This window comes from Salminus brasiliensis, chromosome 13 (assembly GCF_030463535.1).
Source record: "Salminus brasiliensis chromosome 13, fSalBra1.hap2, whole genome shotgun sequence".
Lineage (NCBI taxonomy): Eukaryota > Metazoa > Chordata > Actinopteri > Characiformes > Bryconidae > Salminus > Salminus brasiliensis.
This window is the reverse complement of record NC_132890.1, coordinates 20,394,676-20,422,672: the sequence shown is the minus strand read 5'-3', so window position 1 is coordinate 20,422,672 and position 27,997 is coordinate 20,394,676. Positions and strand designations below refer to the sequence as shown.

General features: G+C 43.9%; 2 protein-coding genes across 5 annotated transcripts in view; one reads left to right on the top strand and one right to left on the bottom strand.

The window, feature by feature from the left end:
- The first annotated feature begins 6 nt into the window (after positions 1-6).
- On the top strand, positions 7-20,995 carry daw1 (dynein assembly factor with WDR repeat domains 1). Of its 2 annotated transcripts, none has more exons than XM_072694818.1 (13): positions 7-59; positions 2,704-2,776; positions 3,145-3,289; positions 3,962-4,020; positions 4,152-4,274; positions 7,357-7,456; positions 8,374-8,481; positions 11,251-11,357; positions 12,090-12,192; positions 18,650-18,764; positions 19,768-19,844; positions 20,250-20,412; positions 20,497-20,995. In XM_072694818.1, the coding sequence occupies exons 1-13, from the start codon at positions 20-22 to the stop codon at positions 20,529-20,531; spliced, it is 1,248 nt and encodes a 415-aa protein (XP_072550919.1). In that variant the 5' UTR covers positions 7-19; the 3' UTR covers positions 20,532-20,995. The 2 variants fall into 2 exon arrangements, with proteins under 2 accessions (XP_072550919.1, XP_072550918.1); XM_072694817.1 differs by having other exon boundaries at positions 3,124-3,289.
- A 56-nt stretch (positions 20,996-21,051) lies between these two features.
- Positions 21,052-27,997, bottom strand: part of sphkap (SPHK1 interactor, AKAP domain containing) — a 57,036-nt gene continuing 50,090 nt past the window's right edge. For all 3 annotated transcript variants that reach the window (XM_072694814.1, XM_072694815.1, XM_072694816.1), the window contains 2 exons: positions 25,025-25,209; positions 21,052-24,663 (listed from right to left, as the gene is read on the bottom strand). In XM_072694814.1, the coding sequence (XP_072550915.1) occupies positions 24,508-24,663; positions 25,025-25,209 (341 nt within the window). In that variant the 3' untranslated portion in view covers positions 21,052-24,507. The remainder of the gene's footprint in view (positions 24,664-25,024; positions 25,210-27,997) is intronic.

Sequence of the window (27,997 nt, the reverse complement as noted above, 5' to 3'; positions counted from 1 at the left end):
AAAAGCGTCTAAAGGGAAAATGAGACTCAAACGGCTCCATATCCGATATTATCCTCCAGGTAAGACTCACAGCAGGCAATCATCCCATTAACCTGTGTTTTATTGATTATCCCCGCGGTTTGTAATTTAACCAAGCCGCAGAGTTGGGAGTTTATTTGTTAGAAAACTTTAGTTTGTGTAAAAGTTGTTCGGTACCGAGGGCAGGTTAGCCAGGTGTGCTAGGGCTACTAACGATTGCTAGCTAGATACACAATGTCAGATAATTCTGAAGACCAGAGATGAAATTAACTAAAAACATAGCTAATTTTACTTGAAGTGATATTTAATTAGGACCAGGTTTTTTTCACTGTAATCATGTTTTGCTGTTTGAACAAGAGTTTCATGTCGTTAATATTTACAGCAGGTGAAATAAGTATTAAACTGTTGACATGAAATTCTTATCGGTAACAACCCATCCACAGATGCAAAGAAATCGAACCACAGATGTCCATGCATTAAGTCATGTGTAATAATGAGAAATGACACAGGGAAAATGTATTGAACACGCTGGGCCATTCTACCAGCTTTATTTTTTTTCTCTAAATCCAATTGAGAGTTCCCTTGGCTGTGTGTTTGGGATTTATGGTTTGCTAAAATGTCTACCCTCATTTCATCTTCATCATCCTGGTAGATGGCAGCAGATGTTTATAAAGAATGTCTCAGTACATCTGTCTTTTCCTCCTTCCTTCAATTATATGAAGCGGGCCAGTGCCGCATGCTGAAAAACAGCCCCACCCCATGATGTTCCCACCTCCAAACTTTGCTGTTGATATGGTGTTTTCTGCGGTGATATACAGTGCGATCTGACCTCCAAATATGGTGTGTATTATGGCATCCAAAGAGTGCAATTTTGGTCATCTGTCCAGACTATATTCTCCCACTATTTTACAGGCTTGTTGTTGAGCAAACTTTAAACGCACTTCAACATGCTTCTTCTTGAATCTTGCGTGGTGAGCATGCATACAGGCCAGGGCGGTTGACTGCATTACTTAGTTGTACCTGATGATTCCAAATCTTTCAGTATCTCTTCACAGGTGGTCCTTGGCTCTTGGACAACTCTTCTGATCATTCTTTTCACTCCTCTGTCTAAAAACCTGCGGGGAGCTCTTGGTCGTTTATGGTGAAATGATTTCCCCAACAGTGCTCACTGGAATCTTCAGTAGTTTAGAAATTCTTCTGTAACCAATGCCGTCAGTGTGTTTTCCAACAACTAAGTCTTGGGAGAGCTCACTGGTTTTACCCATCCTGAGATGTTTCTTCTGTGGCACCTTGGTAATGAGACCCCTTTTCATAGGCCATCAGTTGAAGCAGCTGATATCAAGTGGCAGGATTGCTTTCTCAGTACTCACAGATTTCAGCTGGTGTCATGACTTTCCATGGCTTTTTGCACCTCTCTTTCATCATGTGTTTAATACTTTTTCCCCTGTAATTTTTCATTATTATGCATAAATTATTGGACATCTATGGTTTGACTTTTTTGCTATGGGGGTTTGATTGACCTGTTACTAACATCTGGCGAGAATTTCTGGTGTCAATAGAAATATATTTACTTTGGTAAAATTGGTGATGTGTTTAATACTTATTTCACCAGCTGTATATCCTGATTCTCTTTCCTGGGTTAAAGTAGATTGTGTTGGTCTGGTTCATCTCCTGGACTGCTTTACTGTACATCACTCCTCTTACTCTGGAGCTGCCGTGTTTTCTGTTACACCAAAACCATCCAAACAGAGTAAAATAGAGTCTTATTACACTTTAATTAAAAAAAATAAAAATTAGGACACCTGCTCATTCTGAAATCAAGGGCATTAACATGAGTTTATCTTGCTTTTGTTGGAGTAACTGTCAAATGTAAAATAATTGGTCCAGAAACTGTATAAGCACATACCCTGATTTAGCAGCTGGGGTAGGACAGTGGAGGCTCTGGGGTTAAAGCTTGATTCCTGGGACCACCAAGATGGCACTGTTGGGCTCTTGCTGATCCTGGATGATCTTGTGCTCTGACCCTGGTCTTCTGAGCTGGATATGTGTGTAGACGTACAATGACAATAAAGGTTCATAATAAAGGCTTATTTTTTTATGTGATATAATAAAACAAAATTGACAATGAATGATTTCAAGCAAAACTCTCTCAAACTGTCCGTAATCTTGGCCTCATATTTGATTTATCTCTCATTTTTGAATATCATATTCTACTACCTCTGTAGCAAAGTTGAGAGATCCCATAGCAGCCACTAAGCAACATCCTAGCAACCACTTGGACAACAGAGCAAGCATATAACATTGCAAATAGCATAGTGGTCACCTGGGATACCATAGCAACTACTCAACAACAGCATATCAACCACATGGAATAGCATAACAACTGGCTAGGAATCCTTTATGACTTAAACTGTACAATCATTCTTTATTATCTTCAGGAAATTGTATTTATTTTGATTATGATTTTTATTCTAACTTAATATTACTCAGGTTGTTTTTTATTCTTTAGTGAATTAATGACTACAGCAACAACTCTTACTAGAGGATGTATTTACACACTTCTGAATTTGATCTTTTTTTAATGGTATTTAATGGAGTCTTATCTGCATAAAATCTGTATAAAATTAGCATATCAGTTGCACTGTATAAAAAGATTATGAGTACAGGGTTGTTTGTTTTCTTCAGGAATAATCCTGGACTATGAGAAAGGAGGACAACAGAGGACTAAATCCATTGACCTGCTGGACTTGACCCCAGGGTGAGTTGTACTGTTGTTATTATTGTTATTATTATTTTTATTATTGTTGTTATCACTTATAAACCCCTCAACTTTTACAGCTTCACACACACAAAATCACTGTACCGCCTGCTGCATGTCAGATAGGCTGATAGACCTGTTACTGTATATCCATATAGTAAAGATATTTTCTAAAATATGGGCACAGTGGTTAGAACACTGGGTTGTTAATAACAGGGTTGTGGGTTCAAAACCCAGGTTTGCTAATTTGCCATAGTTGGGACCTGGCTCTGGGCAGGTGTGCTCACTGTATAACTGTGTGTATGTTCAGTACACAGAAGCACAAGGTAAAAGTTTTGTGGTGGTAGTTGGTGTTGTTCATCCTACAGGTGTGATGTGAATGAGGTGCTGCTGGAGATCAAGACAATTGAGCCGTTAATCACAGCATCCAGAGAAGAGCAGGTGAAGATTCTGATCAAAAGGCTGCAGGATAAACTCAGCCAGTTGGACGACCGCAAGTTCTACCTGTTCAAGGTACACACACCTGACCACACCTGATAACACCTGACCACACCTGCTTGCTCATTGGTCAACTCATTGGTCAAAACCCTAATAGAATTTACATTTCTCATACTTCTAATAATAATAACAGTACTAATAATGTTAATATCTAGAATTAAGTTCTAATAACATTAATATCCACTAACACATCACCACCATGTCAGTGTCACTGCAGTGCTGAGACCCACCACCCAAATAATACCTGCTCTGTGGTGGTCCTGTGGGGTCCTGACCATTAAAGAACAGGGTGACCTACAAAGAGCTCCTATATGGTCAGTGGAGCTGATATAGTGGATGAAGTTCTTCCAAACCGGGGCGGTCATAATATTCTGATATGACTGTGTATTATGATTAACATATAAGCTCTGGGACCATTTACCTTTGCTCAGAAATAAATTGTGTTACTGTATAAATAATGAATTAATAAGCAGTTCCCACTTTGGCAACCAGATGGCAGCAGGTGATCAAGTGATGCTCCCTGCTAATTGGTAGATCAAAGCCTCCATAATTATCTCTCTCTCCCTCTCTTTTTTTTCTCTCTTGTTATTTCTATCCCTCCATCTCTCTCTCTCTCTCTCTCTCTCTCTCTCTCTCTCTCTCGCTCTCTCTCTCTCTCTCTCTCTCTCTCTCTCTCTCTCTCTCCAGGTGCTGCAGGCTCATATTCTGCCCCTGACAAATGTTGCCTTCAATAAATCAGGGTCAAGGTAAGTTTATCTGAAGTGCTCACATACGCCCATCCCACCCTTACACCCCCTCATGAATACAATCCTGCACTTACACCCCCCCCCCCCCCCCCCCCCCCCTTTTTTTTTTTTTTTTTTGTGTGCATGTGCAGTTTTATAACTGGGAGCTATGACAGGACGTGTAAAATATGGGACACGGCATCAGGAGCAGAGCTGCAGACACTGGAGGGACACAGAAACGTTGTTTACGCCATTGCATTCAACAACCCCTATGGGTAAACATACCCCACACACATCTTTTCTTTATTACAGATTAATGACAATTTAAACGAGAATACAATTCTTTCAGCTTCACACGCTTATCCGAAATTTAGTTTCTTAAGTTTTGCACTAAAGCTTTCAAGATAATTGGAAGAAGTGGAGAATTTAGTGTGAACAATAGTGTTACAAACACAACACAAAATAAGTGCTGTTTTGTGGTGGGGAAACCAACACCAGAACAGCCTTACCCAGATTAATTGCTCAGTTATGAAGCTCTGGTGAAGCGTTTTGGTACTTGCCAGGCTCTTTGCTAGGTAGGTTTATGCTTAAGCTAACAGCTTACCTGATAGCCTCACAAACACCTGACGCACCAGTTTTACCTGAGCTTCACAACCGAGCCATTTCACTAGGTAAGGTTGTTCTGGTGTTGGTTTACCCTCCACAAAACAGTAAAAACAGATATATGGGTGTTTGGGTGTGTACTTTAAATTCAACCACAGAGTTAGGTTCTCTTCTTTGGATATGATGCCCCACAGCACTCTAATCTTTGTTGTGCTGGACAGCTAGTTAGCTCTGCTAAATAAGGTGAATTAATCTCTCAATAATTATCAAAATTTCAAATGAAGATGAAATGTCCATATGTTTAAATGTCCTAATTTTTATTATGATTATATATAATGTGTATGTCCAATAGTGAACACCTCTCCTAATGATTCTAATGAATGTGTTTAGGTACTTTATTAGCTGAATTACTGGTACAGATGTGCAAATGCACACACACAGTTATTTAGTCCCTCTGTAGGGACTGTTGCCTATGCAATACAATATCACATTTTTAGAAAGCACACTGTACTGCTATGCTATATACAGTGGAGAAAATATATTTTATGCCAGCTTTATTTTAACACATAGAATATCAAAAGAAAAACTGAGAAAATTACATGAAATGAGAAATAAAAGTTAACTTGAAGGATTTCATTGAAGGAAATAAGTATTTGACCCCCTAGTAAAACATAATTTAATACTTGGTGGCAAAACCCTTGTTGGCAAGCACAGCAGACGTTTCTTGTAGTTTTTTATAAGGTTTGCACACACTTCCGGTAATTTTGGCCCACTCCTCTCTGCAGATCATCTCCAAATCCTTAAGGTTTTTTGGCGTGCATTTGGAAACGTGAAGCTTCAGCTCTCTCCATAGATTTTCTATGGGATTGACATCAGGTCATTCCATGACCTTGATATACTTCTTTTGGAGCCACTCCTTTGTTTCCTTGGCTGTATGTTTTGGGTCGTTGTTGTGCTGGAAGACCCATCCACGACCCATTTTCAGTGCCCTGGCAGAGGCAAGGAGGTTGTCACCCAGGATTTTGTGATACATGGCCCTGTTCATCTTCCCGTCAATGCTGGCCTGTGCCCTTAAAAGAAAAACACCACCAAAACATAAGACGTCCACCACCATGCTTGACGGTAGGGATGGTGTTCTTAGAGTCATATTCTGTATTTTTCTTCCTCCAAACACGTCGAGTTGAGTTGAGGCCAAAAAGCTCAATTTTGGTCTGACCACAGCACCTTCTCCCAGTCTCTCTCTGAGTCATTAATATGTTCATTGGCGAACTTGAGGCGGGCCTGGACATGAGCCTTCTTGAGCAGAGGAACCTTGCGTGCACTGCAGGATTTTAAACCATTATGTCTCAGTGTATTACCAATGTTTTTTTTGGAGACTGTGATCCCAGCTGCCTTGAGATCATTAACCAGCTCCTCCCGTGTAGTTCTTGGCTGATTTTTAACCTTTCTCATGATCAATGATATCTTGCATGGAGCTCCAGGCCTAGGTCGATTGACAGTAATGTTGTACTTCTTCTCCTTCTGAATAATTGCACCAACAGTTGTCACCTTCTCATCCAGCTTCTTACTTATGGCTTTGTAGCCCATTAAAGCCTTGTGTAGGTCAACAATTTTGTCCCTGACATCAGCTCTTTAGACAGCTCTTTAGTCTTGCTCATGGTGGAGATGTTGGAGTGTCACTGAGTCTCTTGGCAGGTGGCCTTTTACACAGGTGACAATTTGAGACAGATATCTCTTAAGCAGGTAACGACTTCACTGAGATTAGGGTGTGTCAGTGGTCTGTGGGAGCCATCATGGTTTTTAGGGGATCAAATACTTAGTTCCCTCAATGAAATGCCAATTATTTTTTATTTAAATATTATTGCATTTTCTAGATTTTCTTTTTGATATTCCATCTCTCACTGTTAAAATGAAGCTACCATAAAAGTCATAGACTGTTTAATTATTTGTCAGAGTACAAACTTTCAAAATCTGTGGGGTATCAAATACTTATTTCCTGCACTGTATATTTATATCGTACAGACAATATACAGTACTGACTGAGCCCTACAGTGATATGGATAATACAGTCATGGTAAAATTAACTGTGGAAATCACCTATGAACTGTGACAGCAGGGATACATATTACAGATAGCAGCAAAAACAGTAAATTGTACATATAATAATAGAATACACTGATAGCAGAATATCAGTGGGTTGAAAAGAGGATAATAGATTATGGAGACTGCAGAATAATAGTAGCTTTATATTGATAAAAATTAATTATACAGATATGATCATAGCAGTAGATTATATATTATATTATCTACATAATAGATTATAGAGAGCAGTATAATAATGCACCAGTGATTACAGCTAATGAGTACTCTCGGCTAAGAGACAGACTGTCAAAGAGGTTCAGGTGGTCACAGCTGGTGGGACAGTTTGTGTTTATGGTATATAATAAAGATTTAAAGTAAGAAACAGACTTATGCAGAGTTACTCTGAAATACAGAACTGTGGTTTCATCACAGCACTGATTCAGATGCTTAATATCTGTTTATTGCAGTTCTTAAGTTACTGTTAAGTTACTGATTTCCTTTCATATTGTTGCTGTGCCTTAACACACACACAGGCACTCACTTGCTTTGCAGGTCTGGACAGCTCCAGGCTGTTATCTGGTCAAAGCATTTGTCATTTTGAGTCATAACAGTAGCACAATGTCTCTCTCTGTCTCTTTCTCCCTGATTTCTTTCCCTGTTTCTCTCTCTCAGTGATAAGATAGCCACAGGCTCTTTTGATAAAACCTGCCGGTTATGGAGCGCTGAAACAGGACAGTGTTTCTACACCTTCAGAGGACACACTGCTGAAATAGTATGTAATGCCACTTTTACACCCCCCTCTCCAGATTCTGCCCACTAATGTTTTCTCAATATTGAGAGACTCTAGCTCCACCTCAGTGTGTATCACAATACCTACATTAAGAGTGTTATTAATATTTACCCTAATAAGAGAATGTAGCTAAACCATTTGGTTTGCTTCCATCTACAGTCATGATATAAACAGAAGTCTGATAGAAGTCTGTTTGCTCAACATGCATTTAAATGCTTGTGGCAAGGCTCAAGTAGGCACTCTACAGCAGGATAGCTCTAACATGCAGAAATAAATATAATTAATAAACAGAGCTAAATACTCAACCCAATGTACAAATTTATAAGACAAAACTATAAAAAAGCCAAAATATTAGCACAACCTGCCTAATATTGAGTAGGTGCTCCTTGTGCCACCACAACAAATCTGACCATTCGAGGCATGAACCTTTAGTGGTCTTGTGATTTCTGGCAGCAAAACATTAGCAGCAGATCCTTTAAGTCCTGTAAGTTGTTAGGTAGGACCTCCACGAGCATCAATAAGCCTTAGGGGCCCATGACCCTGTCGCCAGTTCACAGTTCCCATTTTTTGTAGGTACTGACCCTTGCATACTGGGAACACCTGATCACCTGAGATGTTCTGACCCAGTCGTCTAACAGTTTGGTTTTTGTCTCAATGACATCACCTTCAAGAACTGACTGTTCACTTGCTGGTGCCATTGGAACCCTATCATCAATATTCTTTCACGTTTAATGTTATGGCTGATCAGTATATATGTATGGATAGGCAGCAGCTGTGTTACAGGGTAGTGCAGAAAGAAGACTACAGCCATGTTGTAATGGTGCACTTAAATAAATAGTGTATATATGTGGTAGAAACAATAAATATGCAATATTTACTGTGTGTGTGTGTGTGTTCAGGTGTGTGTGGCCTTTAACCCTCAGAGTACACTGGTTGCCACAGGCAGCATGGACACCACGGCTAAATTATGGGATGTGGAGAGCGGTGAGGAGGTTTCCACCTTGACTGTGAGTATGAGTATGAGAGTCTGCTTCATTCTTACCTTCCTCCATCCTTTACTCCTCCACTCCTGTTAGCTGAGCTTACAGCTTACCTCCTCTTTCTAATTTATGGAACTTTTACTATTTTTCCTACTGAATGTGCCAAAAGTACAAATGTTGAGATTGGGATTAAAATAGTACGACATAATAACAGAATTCAGTTGTGATAGATGACAACTAGAGGGAAGGGAGGAGGAAATGTGTAGAACCAGGGAGGGCCGCACTGATCTTGTTGTTTTAGGGCTGATTCACATTTCCAGTTTTTGTTGTTTTTTTTTTTAACTAAAAACTCACACTGAATATGATAAATTATACACTCTAACACATTCCCTGTACATCAGCTAAGGATATAATATAATAAAATTTGCTACTTGTAGAACTAAAATGGCATTTTACATTTTTACGCGTTTAATAAATTCCCAATTTTAATGACATGGATCATATGCTACAGTGCTAAATCAGGAGTAAGTGGTGACAAGATTTATCACTAGTCATACTTCATTATGATACAACATTCTGGTTTAGGTACAGTGAAAGCATTAAAATATAAATAAAAGTAATGAAATTGCAACATAGATTACCCAGATGAAAATAATATATTGAAACACATCACAAAAATCTGTGAATTCTGCATACCTACTCTGGACATTCTGCATTTATAATAATTTACATTACAATTCACTACCTGCTGTTTAAATTGTTTTTGTGATATTGTTCTTGGTATCGGACAGTCATCCAAGCATCTCACTGCAAATTTTTACTGTGTATAACTACGCTACATGTCCAAATGTTTGTGGACGCCCATTTTAATGAATGCATTCAGCTACTTTAAGCATGCATTGCTGACACAGATGTCCAAATACACACACACAGCTTGTCTAGTCCCTGTAAAGAGGTATTGCCAATGGAGCAGATAATCAAGAAGTTGGGTATAAAGCCTCCCAACATTGGGCTGTGGAGCAGTGGAACTGTGTTCTCTGGAATGATGGTGCTCCAATCAGAACTTTTGGGACAAGTTTTTAGAACTTTTAGAGTTTTTAGTTGAGGTTCCTAATGTAGTAAAAGAAAAAAAAAAGCTAATATTTTAGTCCAGCGTCATCTAAACACTCTTTTCTGCTTTTTAATAAACACGTCATCAGAGTCAATCAGATCTAAACATGTGTCTGATCCTCTCTGGAAGCTCTTTATCTCCCCCATTAGAGTCTAAATTTGTTGTTTTAAATTCCTCAGTGATTCAAATCTCCTCCTGCGTTGAGTGAACAGCCGCCCATCCATGCACTGATTAATGAATTCACTCATTTAATCATTCGCTGCTTCCATTTAGTGCATAATTGAGTGCTCTGTCCCATGTGTACTGTGTTCTCTGTGCTTATATAAGTTGTGGTGGTGTGTTGTGTTATAGTGTGCATTATATTGCCCTTTATTTGCATTGCATTTTATTTGTTATGCAAACACACACTCACACATTTACATAAAGAAAAGTGCACCACGCAGGTTTTACTCAGTGCAGACTGATGTGTGGATGAAGATGAAGGATGAAGAGAAGAGATGGAATAAATGGAGGGATGACGCAGATAGGTAAAAGGTAAAGGTGCACATATTTGTCACTGTACAGCGAAATGTGTCCTCCGCATTTAACCCATCTGGTAGTGAACACACACACACACACAGGCAGCCATCTGGGGCCCGGGGAGCAGAGAGGGTAAAGGGCCTTGCTCAAGAGCCCAACAGTGGCAGCTTGCCGAGCCCGGAAATCAAACCCACAACTCTGTTATCGATATCCTGGCGCTCTAACCGCTGAGCCACCACTGCCCCATAGAGCAAATGGAAAAAAAATATGTAGATAGTATGGATGGTATAGACAATATAGATGGCATAGATTATGTGCATGGTAAAGATGTTATACATAAAGTATATAATATAGATGGAGCAGATGAAATCAATGGTATAGATGGAATGGATGGAGTAGATGGTATGGATAGTATAGATGGTGTATAGATGGTGAGCCCTTTACCCTCTCCCAGGAGTTGGCTGCCCACCGCTCTGGGTGTGTGTGTACTCACTGCCCCTAGTTCACTAGTGTGTGTGTGTGTTCACTACCACAGATGGGTTAAATGCGGAGGACACATTTCGCTGTACAGTGTACACTGTACAGTGACAAATACATGCACCTTTACCATTTTTTTTTACCTTTTATGTACATGGAATAGATCATGTAAATGGTATAGATAGTATAGGTGGTTTGCCAATATAAATGGGATGGATGGTATAGATGTTATAGATGTTGTAGATAGTATAGATGCTCTAGATTGAGTAAATAGCATAGAGGTAATCCATGTTATAGATGAAGTGGGTGGCAAAGATGTAATAGATTGAATAGATGGTATAGATGTCACCTCTATAGTATCTACGCTGCTCGAGGGTGTAGGGGAGTGCGGCGCAATGGTATAGATGGTATACAAGGAGAACGGAATAAAAGGGAGGTTTGGAGTGAGTGTTTTCTTGTGGTAATGGAATGTGTGTGTGTGTATGTATGTGTGTGCAGCACCATTACCCTACCTAACTCTCCAGTTATTCCTCTGTGAATCTAAATTATAAATTAGTCTTCAAACCCAGATGAATTGGAGGAAATTACCATTTTTTCCATTTTTCTTCACTCCAGCACAAAACATAACACATCCTTTTGTGTTAATACTTCAAATGAAGGATGACTTTCAATTTCTCTCTCTCCCACAGGGTCACTCTGCTGAGATAATCTCTCTCTCCTTTAACACTGTTGGGAGTCGTTTGGTCACAGGCTCGTTTGATCACACGGTCAGTGTGTGGGACGTTCCTTCTGGCAGGTGTGTAACTCTGTGCTAGTTCTAGAGCATGAAATGCAGGACGGGACACTCAGCCTGAGGGCCGACATGTTTAAACATGGGCCGACTAAGTTTTTCTGCTCTATCATCACTGTATTAATTCCACATTTATTAGTGTTTATTAGTTACATTCTAACATGGAGTTGGCTAAGCCATACTCAAAACTGTAAAACTCTCCTTATACCTACATAGTACTACCTTACAACTACAGAATTCTGTATTACTGCAACATTGTGTTGCTCTCATGAAACATGTACACTGAGGAAAAGTGTAAGGATAAAGTGGGTACTTTTAAATCTGTACCAGTGGGGCACACACACTCACCTAAAAATAATATAATATTAAATATAATAAATCTAACACTCGTTAAAGGTACCATAAAACACATGCATTAAGTAGTTAGTTGTTGTTTATATAAATTGTGTATAACAGGTTTTTAAAATGCTCAGATTTTGTTTAACAAGCCTATTTACCACTTCGTTATTTTACCATAGAATGAAACGATTTTCCTTTCCTCTACTCTGAGAGCAACCAAAACATTAACAAACATGGCAAAGGGTTGAAAAGGTTTTAGAGGGAAGATGAGTCAGTACTGACCGCTGACTTCTGCCTAACTTTCTTCTCCTGCAGTCCACAGGCTCAGTGGCTTTAGTACTGGAATCAGTCTCAGTTCTTGTTTGAAATTTTTTTGTGTGTGTGTGTGTGATCATGAAGACGAGTGCACACTTTGATAGGCCACAGAGGAGAGATCAGCAGTGTTAACTTCAACTGGGATTCCTCCCTCATTGTCACAGCTTCTATGGACAAAACCTGCAAGGTCTGTTACTTACACACACACACACACACACACACACACACACACACACACACACACACACACACACACACACACACACACACACACAGTCAGAAAGTTTGCTTTATTATCAAGTTCTCCTACTTTTTTGAATAGGTCAGATCAAATGAAATGAAACCTAACAACTATCCTAAACAGTGCAGCTGGAGCCGGTACCGGACCTGAAAGAAGAAACTTGCTTGTGATACACTTAGGATCAAGAGCTGATTAGTGCTGCTATCACAACAGTGGGCCCGGCCTTGGCTGTATTCCCAGGATTGCACTGTCACTAATAGACCAATATTTTTGGGATGAATAGGGGAGTTTGGGATGAGGTGGGGTGATGATCATCCAGCATCATGATCACACTAATGCGTTTGTCGCTAAATTCAATCAGATCCCCACAGCAATGCTCCGAAATCTAATAGAAAACCTTCCATGGACAGCTGAGGCAGTTACTCCAGCAAAAGCAGGAAAAACTCATTTTTAATACCATTTCTTTTGGACGAAGAAATAAATGAGCAAATGTCCCAATACTTTTTGTCATGCTGGCTAGGCGAGACAAGGGAACACTCGCAGGGACAGAGCAATGCGGAGAAACCGTCTTTAATGGACGAACCAAACAGAACAAACACAAACAAAACGAGGCAGCAAAGTACAGGGTCCAATAAACAGAAACAGAAAACAAACAGGTGAAAACCGAAAGGGGATAAACCAGGAAAAAACCACCTGAGGCTGGAAAGCCGTCCGGGAGCAAAGCGAGAGGGGACAAATCACAAACCGCGCTAGTCAGGCGCTGACGAACTTACTCGACTCAGGTGCTAGGGAACCGGACGCCAAATCCCCTTGGCGACCAACCGGTGTACCAGACAGCGAACTCCTGTACGAGAAACCGCTCCGATCGAGCATATACTATTTGAACTTGTAGAACTTCCTAGAAGTCTCCAGACCATGAAGCCAACCTTACAGCTTGGCATCGCAAGAGTAATTCTCGGCGCCGATGCCTCTGCGTTTGCTCCCTTTGTACTCCAGCACTCAGGTGAAACAAATCCGAACTAAACAGAAAACATGGCGCCTTACTGCGACCGCTGTCAACATAAAAGTCCTTAGTGAAAAAACCCACGGGAGGAACAGAAAGTACGTGAACATAGAAATTAACCCAACATTGACTGAAAAGTTCCGAGGAGCCTGTGGACCGCGGCCCAAAGCCGCCCCTGGGGGGGGCGCGGCGCCGCAGGGCTGACACTGACACCACAGGCTTGAGCTGCGAAACATGAAACACAGGATGCATTCGTGAGTGTGGGGGTAAACGAACCTTAACCGAAACCTCATTGACGTGTTTGACAACCTCGAATGGACCCATGTACTTAGCTGCCAGTTTCTGAGACGGAAGACCAGTCCGAAAGTTCCGAGTGGAGACCCATACGCGATCTCCCGGCGCGTATGACGGGGTCTCCCCACGCTTCCTATCCGCCTGTGTCTTGTAGCGCCGCAGGAAGGTCTGGATGTGCTGATGGGTCTTGGTCCAGACGTCTTCGCTGCGGCGCATCCATGCATCTACTGCTGGTACCGGGGTCTCCGCAGCAGTCCAAGGGGCCAACAGGGGTTGGTAGCCCAACATGCACTGATAGGGGGTGAGGCCAGTGGTCGCGCACTTCAGCGAGTTCTGGGCCATCTCGGCCCAAACCAGATACCGCGACCAGTCGCTGGGGTAGTCGTGACAGTAGATTCGCAGAAACTTCCCCAGCTCCTGGTTAGTGCGCTCGCACTGGCCATTGGTCTGAGGGTGGTATCCTGAGGACAGACTTACACTCACCCCCAGGTGCTCGCAAAACGCACCCCACACCCGGGATGTGAACTGGGCCCCTCGGTCTGATACTATGTCCTCCGGGATTCCGAAATTCCGGAGGACATGGTCTACCAGGGCTTGGGCCGTCTGCATTGCTGTGGGCAACGCAGGGAACGGGATGAACTTAACCCCCCTCGAGAATCGATCCACCACCGTCATCACCACCGTGTAACCCCCGGATTCGGGCAGATCCGTGACAAAGTCTACCGCCAGGTGACGGGCAGACGGGCAGAGGCATGAGCTTCCCCGAAGGGAGCGTCTTGGGGGTCTTGCACAGGGCACAGGTGCTACATGAAGCAATTATACGGTGAATGTCTGCCCGCATCCCTTCCCACCAGTACTTGGCCGCCAGTAGGTGGAAAGTACGGGTCTCACCTGGGTGGCCGGCCGTTGGAGAGGCGTGGGCCCAGCCAACGAGCCTCTCCCGGAACGTGCTCGGTACGTAGACCCTGTCTGGGGGGCACACTGTGGGAACGACGGTGCGGGAAAGTGCCTCGGCTATCTCCGTATCTAGGTCCCATTGTATCGCCGCGACTGAGACAGAAGGTGGTAACAAGGGTACCGGGTCGACCTCCCCCTCCTCCGCCGTTTGGTGGATGCGGGAGAGGGCATCCGCCTTAGCCTGCCGGAGATACTCGAGGTTCTTATGGTCGGTAAGGACTAGGAATGGGTGGGCAGCCCCCTCCAACCAATGACGCCACTCGGACAGTGCCATCTTAACCGCCAGGAGCTCCCTATCCCCTACCCCGTAGTTCCTCTCTGCTCCTGTGAGCTTCTTGGAATAGAACGCAATGGGGTGTAAGCGGTCGCTTACCTCCTGTCTCTGTGACAGGACGGCCCCCACCCCTGTACCGGAGGCATCCACCTCCACCACGAACGGCCTACGGGGATCGGGGTGTCGTAACAACGGGGCCGACGTGAAAGCACGCTTGAGTGCTTGGAACGAGTCCTCCGCGGCGGGCGTCCAAGCGATGCGCCGCGGGCTCCCTTTAGCAATGACGTGATGGGCGCTGCCAAACTACTGAAGTCTCTGATGAACCTCCTGTAGAAGTTCGCAAACCCCAGAAAACTTTGAACTTCCTTGACCGAGCCTGGTGTCGGCCAGTCCCGGACTGCCTGAACCTTTGCCTGATCCATAAAAACCCCCCCGTTCGCTGATGATGTAACCCAGGAAAGGTATCTCCGGCACGTGGAACACACACTTTTCTAGTTTCACAAACAGCAGGTTGGACCTGAGTCTCGCCAGGACCAGGCGGACGTGGCGCACATGGGTGACCAGGTCGGGGGAGTACACCAGTATGTCGTCCAGAAAGACCACCACGAATCGTCCGAGGTAGTCCTTCAGGACGTCATTGATGAATGACTGGAAGACGGAGGGGGCGTTGGCTAGGCCATACGGCATGACCCGATACTGGTAATGCCCCCTGGTGGTCATAAACGCCGTCTTCCACTCGTCCCCCTCCCTGATCCGCACGAGATTATACGCGCTGCGCAAATCCAGCTTGCTAAACACTCGGGACCCCCGCAACTGTTCGAGGGCAGACGGGACCAACGGCATGGGATAGGGGAAGCGCCTGGTAATAGCGTTGAGTGCCCGGTAGTCTATACACGGCCTCAACCCCCCCCCTTTCTTCTGAATGAAGAAAAACCCTAACGCTACGGGAGACTTAGACGGCGTGATGTACCCCTGTGCTAAGGCTTCGTCTATATAATCCTCCATCGCCCGTTCCTCCTCCCTAGTGAGGGGGTAAACCCGTGCCTTAGGTAAGACCGCTCCCTCTACTAGGTCGATGGCGCAATCGTACGGGCGGTGGGGGGGAAGCTTAGCAGCACCGGACTTGAAGACATCAGCAAGGTCCTCATACTCGGACGGCAAAACGACTAGGGTTTCGGGTTCAGGGCTCTCCACCGAGGTGGACCCGACGCTAAGGGGGGCGAGATTGAGGCAGTGTGTACGGCAATACGAGGACCAAGATACTATCTCCCTGTCTGGCCAAGAGATGTGAGGGTTGTGTTTACCAAGCCATGGCAGACCTAGTATCAGAGCATGCTCGGAGGCCGGGAGTACCAGCAGTGAGGCCTCCTCCTGGTGCAGGAAGCTCGCGGCCAGGTGGACCCCAGCGGTCACATGGGTAATGGGGCGAGGACCCATGGGCTGCCCGTCCAGGGCGGTGATGCGGAGAGGTCTCTGGAGTTCCTCCACCGGGATTCCCAGACGCTCCACGATGTCGGCCCTCAGGAAGCTCCCCTCCGCGCCGCAGTCGATCAACGCTGCAACACACACACACTGAGACCGGTAGGTCACTAATACCGGCAACGTGATCGACCTAGACACCAGCCCCGGAACGGGCAGACTCACCGCATTAGCGCGAGGAGTCCTCTCCCCGCGCCCATCGGTGTTAGGGCGAGAAGCCATCAGGATCCTCCTCCGGCAGTCACTGCGACGATGCCCCGCTTCCCCGCAGTAGAAGCACAGCCCCTCTCTGGTCCTACGACTACGTTCCTCCGGTGCCAAGCGGCCGAGACCCACCTCCATGGGCTCACTCTCTGGTGTACTGGGTGAGGCGGGGGCCGCCGTACCCGCTGAACAGGAGAGTCCAATACTCCCTGGTGCACCTTGGCTGGCCTGCTTCTGGGGGCAGGCGACCGATCCCCCAGCTCCGTGGGCTCTGAGGTGAGTAGGGCGACCTAGGAGCTGGTCCAGCCGGATCGCGAGCGCGATGAAGTCGTCCAGCTCCAACGTCTCGCCCCGACAGGCCAGCTTCCGCTGCAGACGGGTGTTCAACCCGTTACGAAACAGGGCCAAGAGGGCCGGCTGATTCCATCTGCTCCCTGCCGCCAGAGTACGGAACTCCAGGGAGTATTGAGCCGCCGACTGGGAGCCCTGCTCCATGCGCAGCAGCAGGTCACCCTTGGTGAGTCCCTCTCGGGGGTGTAGAAACACCGCCTTAAAATGTTTAAGGTAGTCCGAGAGGGATCCTTCGCTGAGCTCCCTCCAGGTGGCAGTGGCCCAATCCAGAGCCTTCCCTGCGAGCCGGGATACTATAAAGGCGATCTTCGCCTGGTCAGTGCCGGTCGGGGAGTTCTTAAAGAAGACCTCACACTGAAGCAAGAACCCCTCGCAAAGCTCTGGATTGCCACTGTACGTATCTGGTTTGCCAACCGGATACACGCTATGGGGTGTGCTAGCAGGCTCTAACGAAGTCTTTACCAGATTCGTGAGCCCCTGAACGTCACCCACTAGTTGGGTGACTTGGTGCTGCTGGCCCACCTGTTGCTGTGCCAGGTGGCCCACAGTCTCTGACACGCTCAACAGAGTGTGTTGCTGCTGCCCCAAGAATTGACCTTGGGCGCGAACAGCGTGATCCAAGGCGTCCATCCCCGCTGTTCGGAGGGTGTCGGCCGAGAATTCTGTCATGCTGGCTAGGCGAGACAAGGGAACACTCGCAGGGACAGAGCAATGCGGAGAAACCGTCTTTAATGGACGAACCAAACAGAACAAACACAAACAAAACGAGGCAGCAAAGTACAGGGTCCAATAAACAGAAACAGAAAACAAACAGGTGAAAACCGAAAGGGGATAAACCAGGACAAAACCACCTGAGGCTGGAAAGCCGTCCGGGAGCAAAGCGAGAGGGGACAAATCACAAACCGCGCTAGTCAGGCGCTGACGAACTTACTCGACTCAGGTGCTAGGGAACCGGACGCCAAATCCCCTTGGCGACCAACCGGTGTACCAGACAGCGAACTCCTGTACGAGAAACCGCTCCGATCGAGCATATACTATTTGAACTTGTAGAACTTCCTAGAAGTCTCCAGACCATGAAGCCAACCTTACAGCTTGGCATCGCAAGAGTAATTCTCGGCGCCGATGCCTCTGCGTTTGCTCCCTTTGTACTCCAGCACTCAGGTGAAACAAATCCGAACTAAACAGAAAACATGGCGCCTTACTGCGACCGCTGTCAACATAAAAGTCCTTAGTGAAAAAACCCACGGGAGGAACAGAAAGTACGTGAACATAGAAATTAACCCAACATTGACTGAAAAGTTCCGAGGAGCCTGTGGACCGCGGCCCGAAGCCGCCCCTGGGGGGGGGGGGGGGGGGGGGGGGGCGCGGCGCCGCAGGGCTGACACTTTTATCCATATAGTGTATTTACATGTGTGAGATTCTTCTCCTCCAAGCCTGATTAGACTTTTGCAAACCCACAAATAAGATATAATTTATATTAAAAACATTGTGAGAAACTGGGTGTCCTCAAATGGCTCACATACACCAACCCCTCTCTCTCTCTCTTTGATCAGCTGTTTGACTCTGCTTAGTCTCACAAACAGAAGTTATACTAGTACAGAGGACTTTCTTTCCCTCTCTTTGTGTTGAGTGACTCAGTGTTAATTATTCTCCAGACAGTAATATTCCTCAGAGGTGAACAAACTGGTGAAAGCTATTTTCTTTCCGTCTTTCATGGAAGATAATTAGTATTTAGTGTGTGTGCTATATGCGCTGTTTAATCTACTGACTTGACAGCTGCTGTGAATTATGAGCGACATTATAGTCTCTGTTTTTCTGACGCTTGTGGTGTGTGTGTGTAGGTTTGGGATGCTGAAGGCGGCCAGTGTTTGGCTACCCTGGCTGGTCATGATGATGAAGTGCTGGATGTTTGTTTTAACTACACCGGTCAGCTCATCGCTACAGCTTCAGCAGATGGTTAGAGCAGCTTCCTTTCTTATACTGTCACCTTCATCACCATTATCTTTATAATACATTTCCAGAAGCATCAGTTCTATCTATCAAAACCATTCTTTATAGTCATCACATAGCCGTTACCTCAGCAATGATGTTGGCAGAGGAGAAGGTGCGGTTCCTTCACTCCACTCTTGTCCACTTTCTGGCAGTCCAGGGGATTGAACCGGCAACCTTCTGGTCCCAAACCTTCTTTCACTTCTAACACTATTATTACAGTCATGATTAATTAGCACTCTTATTATAGTCATTATTAAATCATCACTACCATTACAGCCATCACTATCATCAATTATCAAAAGTCATCGCTGTTACACTGTTGTCACAGTTGTCAATCATCACTAGTCGTCACTATTACCCCAATGATTGCAATCAGTGCTGTAACCACACTCACAATTACAATATTACTGCCTATTATTACATTATTATTACACTATTATTACAGTCATCACTATTATCCAGTTCCTACTGCCTCTGCCTTTTCTCTCCGCCTGCCCCAAAATTCCACAAATGCTTCTCTCCTCCTAATCTCCGCCCTCTCCATCCCTTTACTATCCATCATTCCTCCTCCTCATTCTTGTACTACTCTCTTTTTCCCCCCTGGTGCTGCCCTCTCTCCATCACTCCACTCTGTCATTCTGCCTTTACATTGAAATTCTCACCCACCTGTCTCATCCACTCCCTCCCTCTCTTTTCTCTATCTCTCTCCTCTGCCTGGGCTACAGATATAGCAACAGCCACGGCTCTTGGAGTGTTTTCGTGCATTTTTAGAAAAAGGGCCTCATTGTCTAATGATGTTTAATTTTTCATCATGACATTTACATATTATTTTATATATATATTACATATAGATACAAAAAGTAGTATTACATATATGTATGTGTATATATATATATATATATATATATATGTATACATATATACATATAGATACTTGCATACATGTAATGTGTGTGTGTGTATTTAGGTACATCAAGGGTGTATAACGCACAGACACACCAGTGTGTGTGTAAACTGGAAGGCCATGAAGGAGAGATCTCTAAGGTGAGTGTGTGCTGGCACAAACACACACACAAGCACACATAAAAAAGCTGTCACTCTGTCCTTTTCTTTATCATATCTATATTTTTCTTGCTCGTTCAATGGGCACTCATTTCCTGTCATTTTTGCCTGCCCCTCACTCACTTCCTGTTTATCTCTACCTGTCTCCCCTCTTGCTCTCTCTCACTCTGCCACTTCTTTACTCACCCCTTTCTGACACCTCCTTCTCACTCCTGTTGTTGTGAGTGAGACTTTATTTTTATTCACCAAATGTCATCTTTAATCTGTTGTCTCTGTTTCTCTCTCTCAACCTCCCTTCCCTGTCTCGCTAACCCTTTCTCTCTCTGTCTCTTTCTCCATATCTCTTTCTCTCTCTCTCTCTCCAACCCCCCTCTGTCTGCATGGCAGGTGTGTTTTAACCCGCAGGGGACGTGTGTCTTGACGGCCAGTTCGGATAAGACGGCACGTGTGTGGAGTGTGAGCTCTGGCTCCTGTCTGCAGGTGCTGGAGGGACACACTGACGAGATCTTCTCCTGTGCATTCAACTATGAAGGAGACACCATCATTACAGGCAATTTTACACACACACACACACACACCCACACACACAAACTGTTGGAGGTAAATTAAATCCTAGTTGTTCCTCTCTCTGCAGGCAGTAAGGATAACACCTGCCGGATCTGGCGCTGAGGAAAGCATTCAGGTTTTTGCTGGCAATTCCAGGATTTAGAAGAAAATCTCAGTGTTACACACATACACACACACACTCACTCTCACTCTCACACACATCTATGTGATGGATTGAGCAATAGTTTTGCAGTAATGTATCCTGATCCAGTCTAATGAGTGAGTCAGAGCTGCTGTGACCTTCCACTCCAAATCAGTGTGTGTAGTGGGTTTGCGTGTGAGCTCAGCTCTGTGGGACGGCCGTTTCCACAGCCACAGTTTTAGCAGCTGAGGCATGTTTGCTCCTTTTACAGTTTACCAATGGCACTATGAGGCTTATGTAGCTAACAAGTAATAGTTGTTTATGAACACCAGTTAGCATTAGCATAGTACTGACGGCATGTCTAAATCCTCACACACTCTCCTCAAACTGACTTGATTATGTGCTGTCTACACTATATGACTGTCTGTTGTAGAACATGGACTGAAGGTAGATGTGTAATATCTCTAAATAAATGCAAATAAATGAATATGCACAACAAAGTCAACAGATGTCATATTTTATTGGTTGATTTGAAAAGATAAATACATTCAGTTATACAGTCACAGATTGGACGGTTGTGTGCTTTCAATGCTGATATTAAAACACTTACTAATACAACAAGACTATGCAGAGGAACTTTTACACACCAGACTTCACACTGACAGATATACAGGACGGAAACTGTACTTTTTTTTACCGTACTTTTAGACACACTCTACCTGTAGTTCAAACGTACGTCTGCATTGTGTACTGTAGATCTCCCTGTAAGTGCTAAAACCAAAATCGGGGGCTTCCAACTCGCAGCCCAAAAGGTGCTGTAGCTCAAAATCTAGACTATTTACATCTAGCCAAAATAAAGCCTTTAAATCATTTTTATTTTCACACAGGAAACTTTGACACAGAATTCCGTTTCAAAGGTACAATAGAAATGAGTGGAGGAGTCTGCAAAAGTAAACTTTAGCTAAATACTTCTCTCTGTGCTGGGTGGATCAGGGTGTTTTTACTCAGAATTTTTATAAACATATATTAACAATAAGCCGTCATGTACTTAAGTGTTATGTTCATATTCATGTACAGTAGTGTTCAGATTTGCTTATGTTGATAAAAACCGAGTTGCTGAAATATGATTCGTTGTGCTGTAGAAATCGTCAGGCTACAAAACGGCAAGGCTAAATGGTTGTAAATGTCCCTTCTGTCGGAGCAGTCTGTTGGTTGTGTGTTGTTGGACACAGGTTTGACTGGCCGTGCATACAGACGGTGGAACATGCGGCTTTTAAAGGGAGACATCCTCCAGTCACACGTCAGTGAGGTTGAGGGCGTGTTTGCTGAATATGTGTAAAGGCATGTACACACATGTACAGTTGTTTACAGACATGCACAGGTGTATAAAGATGTGTATAGATGTTTAGAGACCTGCACTGATGTGTACAGGTGTATGATGAAGTGTGTAGGTCTATAAAGGTATATGGAGATGTGTATAGGTGTGTACAAGTGTATATTTGTTAAGAGACATGTACTGATGTGTCTAGGCTATACAGGTGTCTGGAGACGTGTACAGACGTGTACACGCGTATATACAGATGTGTACACAGGTATGCAGATGTGTAAAGGTATATGGAGATGTGTACAATTGTGTACAGGCATATTCAGGAGATTACCATGGTATACAAGTCTGTTTAGGTGTTTACAGAAGTATAGAGGTATATATGCCTGTGTACAGGCATGTGCATGTGCATACAGCAGTGTGGTACAGATGTATGCAGACATGTAGAGGTGTATACAGGCATGTACAGGAGCGTACTGGAGTGTACAGGCTGGTACAGGTGTATACAGCTGTGTAAATGCTTGTATTGGTGAATACAGATGTGTACAGTTAAATATGTCGCTGTTGCTGGGATTTGTAGCTGTGTACTGCTGTGTATATAGGCATGTACAATGGTGAACAAGTGTTGGTGGAGAGATGGAGATAAAGCAGGTTGGCAGGTCTGGCATTGTGTGGCTGTGGTCAGTATGTTGCAGATGGTCAGCTCTAGAGGGGCAGTGATGGGGCTCTCTGTTGACACATAGTGTTCAGTAATGAAGCGCATTATGGTGTGTATGTAGGAGGTGGATACTGTGGTGCTCTAACGGTGCGTTCAGACGGCCCTCGTCACTCATGAACCAGTGGATTTTAAAATATTGGTGGTACCGGCCTTAGGGTTGTCACTAATATTTGGTTAAATTATTCATATAAGTTTAATTAATTAATTAATTAATTAATTAATTAATTAATATTAACATTTACTGTAAACTGGCTTTAGTTAATTTGCAGTTTGAACAATATCTGCAGGCCATTACAAAGTCATGTCCAACTTTCTGAACAATCTCCACAAGGGGGCACTATTAGATCTAATTTACTTTTGTGTTTATCACTAAAAAAGAGGAAATCCACACCAGCAGCATACAGCAAAAGGCTCAAATCAGCCATAACATTAAAACCACTGCCAACTGAAGTGAATAACAATGACAAACTTTCCAGTGCCACCTGTCAAGTTCTTATTCAAGATCAGTTGAACTGTCAGTTGTGAAGATGTGTTGAAGCAGGAACAATGGTCAAACGTAAGAATCTGAGACACTTTGACAAGAACCAAAAGCCAGACAACTAGGTCAGAACATCTCCCAAACATCAGGCAGGCATTGTGGGGTGTTCCCAGCATGCAGTGGTCAGCACCTACCAAAACGATGAGAGGAAGAACAACCAGTAAACCGAAGACAGGGTCATGCCCACTCAAGGCTCACTGATGCTCATGGAAGTCTCACCTCACAACTGCTAACGTCTTGGTGCCAGATACCACCGGATACAGGTCTTCATGCCTTGACAGCTTAGCGCTCTTTTGGCGGCACGAGGGGGACTTGCACTTGCACTTATTAGGTAGGTGGTTTTAATGCTATGATTAATCGATGTAAACTGCAAGGTTTCTGCAGTAACATCATAGCAGCATTAGTGTGCTTTATTAACATTAATAGTTGCTAGATAACTCAATTATTAATATAATAATAGTGAAGATCTCACACCGTATCACTGACTTACAAAGCATCCTGCATGACCTTCTCTGTCTTGCGTGGAGTGATGTCATTGGTCCATGCCAGCACAGACACGTATTATTCTAGTGAGACATTTAACGGTTTTCGATCAACACCTACTTTTACAAGCTGAAGAGGTCTGTCCAAACGCACCGCAAATACCATACACTTAGAAGTGTACTTCACTTTAGAGGTAGGCTCCGGTCAGTCACAGTGTGGTGATTTCCCTCAAATACACCCACTAAACAGTCTTTCCAGCAATTTAGAAAACTGCTACATTTACTCAAATTAAATCAAAGCAGTGATGCTTTTCCATAGTGAAGCTCTAAACCCACACACTGCTGATAAGCTGCTGCTGCACTTTTTGACACCCTGTTCAGCACAGTAGTGTGTGGTTTGGGCCATTTTCACAGTCTCAAAGGCACCTCTCACACTTCAGCCAAAGCATCTGATCTTTACGCTACGTTGCCACAGATATCAGGATTCTGTCTACCGAGCGTCTGTGTGTGATAGATCCCCAACTGATTTGGAATAATTGATTCAATCACAAAATGCATCACAAAACCTGGATTTATCTTAGTATATTTTCTTTTCTTTTTGTTTTTCATTTTGTTGCCAATTTACATTACATAATATTATTTGTAATAAAAATGACCCTTCAAAACATTAAATATCTTAATGATATTGAGATGATGCTGTAAATTAGCATTTTAGTCTAAAACAACCCCTAAAAAATGATTTGATTTTTTGAACCGAATAAAACTGGGCTGTTTGAGAAGGGAAACCACCAAACTGTGTTGAACTGCAGACCTGAATGGGACAGCAGACATTCAGAGCTCTGTGTGATTGTGTGTATGGCTGTGTGTGTGTGTGTATGTGTGTGTGTTGTGTGTGTCAGCGCTGGGTTTTTAGGAGCCAGTCGAACAGGCCCGGTGCTGCTCTGCCCGCCTCCAGTTGATCTTGTTGGAAGTGACAGAACTGAACCACCAAACTGAACAAATCTCCCACCCTCCACGCCTTCTGACCTGCCAGGTGCACCACTCTCTGAAACTGAACACACACACACACACACACACACACACACACACACACACACACACACACACACACAGGTTCAGTGCAAATCAAAATCATTTTCAAAACAACTAAATCAAAGAAGGCAGCTCTTAACTACACCCCGTGAGGATAGGGAGTGAGGAATGAGTTAGGGAGAGTAAGGCGTGTGAGGGGGTGACGTGGGTGACAAGGTCAGAGAATGAGGAGGTGAGAAGGAGATGGGATGAGTGGGTGAGAGCATGAGGGCGTGAGGGGTTTAGGAGGTGATAGAAGGAGGAGGTGAGCAGGTGATGGGATGAGGATGTGAGAAGATGAGAAGATGAGGGAGTAAGAGGGTGAAGGGGTGAAAGCTGACCTTGGCCAGACTGTGTTCCTGAGTCTTCCGGAAGTAGAGAGCTGGAACACTAAGCTCTGAGGCAGCGATCCACTGCAGGGCTGCCCGCAGCTCCACATCCTCACTGTCCACTCCGACATCAATGTTCACGACCAGCAGCTCCCTCTGACAGCTACTTCCCGCTGTGGACAACCCTGAGGTCACTTCTGAGAGAGAGTGAGAGAGAGAGAGAAATAAAGAGAGAGAGATATAAAGAGAGAGAGAGAGCAAAGAAAAACATAATTATAAAGTGCACCATCTATCACACTTCTCTATCACACTGATCCTCTCTATCACACCTCCCACCCTGCTCCTCTGTTCATTTCACTATCCCCGTTTCCTGTGGAACAGAAAGGTGTGTGTGTGCGTTCGGACGTGTGTGTTAAAAGAGAGTCAGCAGAGCAACTTCCTAACGGAGGGAAGAAAGAAAAGAGGAGAGCGAGAGACAGAAAAGCAAAAAGAAGAGAGAGAGGCCAAGGGAGGGGCAAAAAAAGAATGAGGCAGAGAGAGGAGAGAAAGAGAGAAAGTAGCAGGTAGAGAGAAGTGAGAGAGAGAGAGAGAGAGAGAGAGAGAGAGAGAGAGAGAGAGAGAGAGAGAGAGAGAGAGAAAGAGACTCCAAAGCAGAATGTAAATCTCTCATTTAAGTTAGCTAGCTTAGCTCCAAGATGACAGGACCTGAATAGAAATACCCACCTGGTGAGCACCAAGAGGGAAGCACAAATGCACATGAACTTGTGGGGTCAAACTGAAGTTGAAATTTCTAAACAAAATGTAGGTGATGTCCCTTTCATTTTTAAAAAGGTCACAATTAAAAAAAACGGATTACAAAACTCAGGCAAAGTAAAACTAAGACAGCAAAAATCTAATTTTGTTTTAATGCTTCATTTGAAGTCGTGACCTATTTCTATTTTATTTGTATTTATTTGTATTCTATTTTGGCACAGTTTTTTTCGTTTGCATTAGTGACTTTTTTTTGGCATGGTCTGTTCGTTTGCATTAGTTATTTTGGCACAGTGTTTTTTCATTTGCATTTGTGACTTTTACTTTGACACAGTCTGTTTGTCTGTGTTAGTGACTTTTTCTTTCCAAATATTTCTAAATCCAGTCAAACTGAGTGTGAGTGTGTCTTTGTGTTTCTCAGCAGGGGGATCTGCATCATTATGTGTGTGTGTATGTGAATCTCTTTTTTTCTGCTGTATCTGAATGGGCCATTTCTGATGTGTGAATTTTGTGGTTTGTGTGGGCCAAATCAAAGAGCTCTCTCTCTCTCTCTCTCTCTCTCTCTCTCTTTATTAACTTGGTGCTGTGAAATCACAAGTCATCACGAGCCAGTGAGCACTTTGCGACCAGAAAAGTAAAGCTTTACGGCCAGACTGAGGGACGGCTACTAACTTAAGCTGGTTGTTTTGGACTGGCGAGCTCTGACTACTAAGAAAACCAGACGACACAGTACACAATTTCTCTCTCATGCATTCCAGCCAGTGGTTTTCACTTCCTTATTCTCCTCTGCATTTCTGTAATCTTCTCTGTTTAGTGGTGACTGAGCTCGGAGATCTGCCTTTTTTATCTCACGTCTCTGTCATGTGTATCGTAGCAACGCTGACAGCGCATCTCAATGAGTTTGGGTCTGTTTGGGTAGTGGAACATAACAGACAGAGTGGCTGAGGAAGAGCAGCAGGCATTTTCTCAAACAAACTGCCCTGTCTTAAAAGCCTGAACTGAAAATACGATTACAAAGACTGATTGGTTTTCTTGCATTTTTTTTAAAAACTACTTTAAAAGTAAAAGTACACAAAAAAACAACTTACTTTAACCAGAGTGTAATTAGTAAAACTATTCCACATCATTATGGTTAAACTGTGGCTATTAAACTGCAGTTCACGACCATGCCGAACCATGGGGACCCAATCCCTACAGATCACAGATTATTCGTGATCCGTTACACCATTACCAATCTCCACCCCGACTGTGATTAGGACCATTCAATGGGACTGATCCATTCACTAATCCCGATTCCCACATCGCCGGTATTCTAGACTTCAGAACTAAAGATCAGAGTAACATACAGATATGTTACACATATCATAGCAAACAGGAAGACGTATCCTATCTAACCAGCTATTGGCCTGTCATCAACTCTTAGCGAGTAATCCAGCTCGGAAAAACAGCTAAAATTCCTCACGACGCCATTAGCAGATGCTCAGTTTACTCAAGAGCACCGCAGGGAGAAGGAGTGAGCTGGAGATCTCTTACACCCACAGATACACATGCAGGCAAACATGGCCAGTTTTGAGTCCCAGGAGTGTCCCAAAATCAATATATTACATGTTTTTGTCACTAAATATTAGTATATTCCAGATTTAAATTTCATTTTTAAAAGCAACAGCTTTGCTGTTTCTGCCGTTTTTCAGCGATTGAAAGAGACGAGAGCTGGACGGTTTGGTTGGAGGCTTGTGCCTGTACGAGGGGTAATGATGTCACGTCAAATTGCAGAATTACAGCCCTGAGCCCAGACAACATTGTGCCAAGGTCCAGCAAAATAATTTCAGTGACAAATACATAGCAATTTGGTACATTTGCATTCTTTTGTTATAGTTTGTTTATTAATTCAACAATAGCATCGGATTGGGTATCGGCCAATATGCAAAGTTTATGTATTGCATCCAAACAGAAAAAGTCAGATTGGTGCATCCCTAGTCCTAATCACGGCCCTGTTTGCTCTGAGAGTGAGCAGTGTTTATTTCAGAGTTCCAAATATTTCTAAATATTCAGACTCAAACTGAGTGTGTGGTTTTGCCTCCCAGCAGGGGGGATCTGCATCAGTGTGTGTGTGTGTTTGCCTTTGCCTTTTGTTCTGCTGTGCCTAAATTAGTCATTTGTGAATTTGTGGTTTGTATGGTCCAATTCAAAAAGCTTTCCTTCTCTCTCGTGCACTCTCTTTTTCCTTGTGTCAAA

Excerpts from the sequence above, each read along its gene's own strand:
- daw1 (XM_072694817.1), top strand. The coding sequence starts at position 20 with ATGAGACTCAAACGGCTCCATATCCGATATTATCCTCCAG. Across the intron at positions 12,193-18,649 it reads CTATGGACAAAACCTGCAAG|GTTTGGGATGCTGAAGGCGG; the intron begins GTCTGTTACTTA and ends GTGTGTGTGTAG. Across the intron at positions 20,413-20,496 it reads AGGAGACACCATCATTACAG|GCAGTAAGGATAACACCTGC; the intron begins GCAATTTTACAC and ends CTCTCTCTGCAG.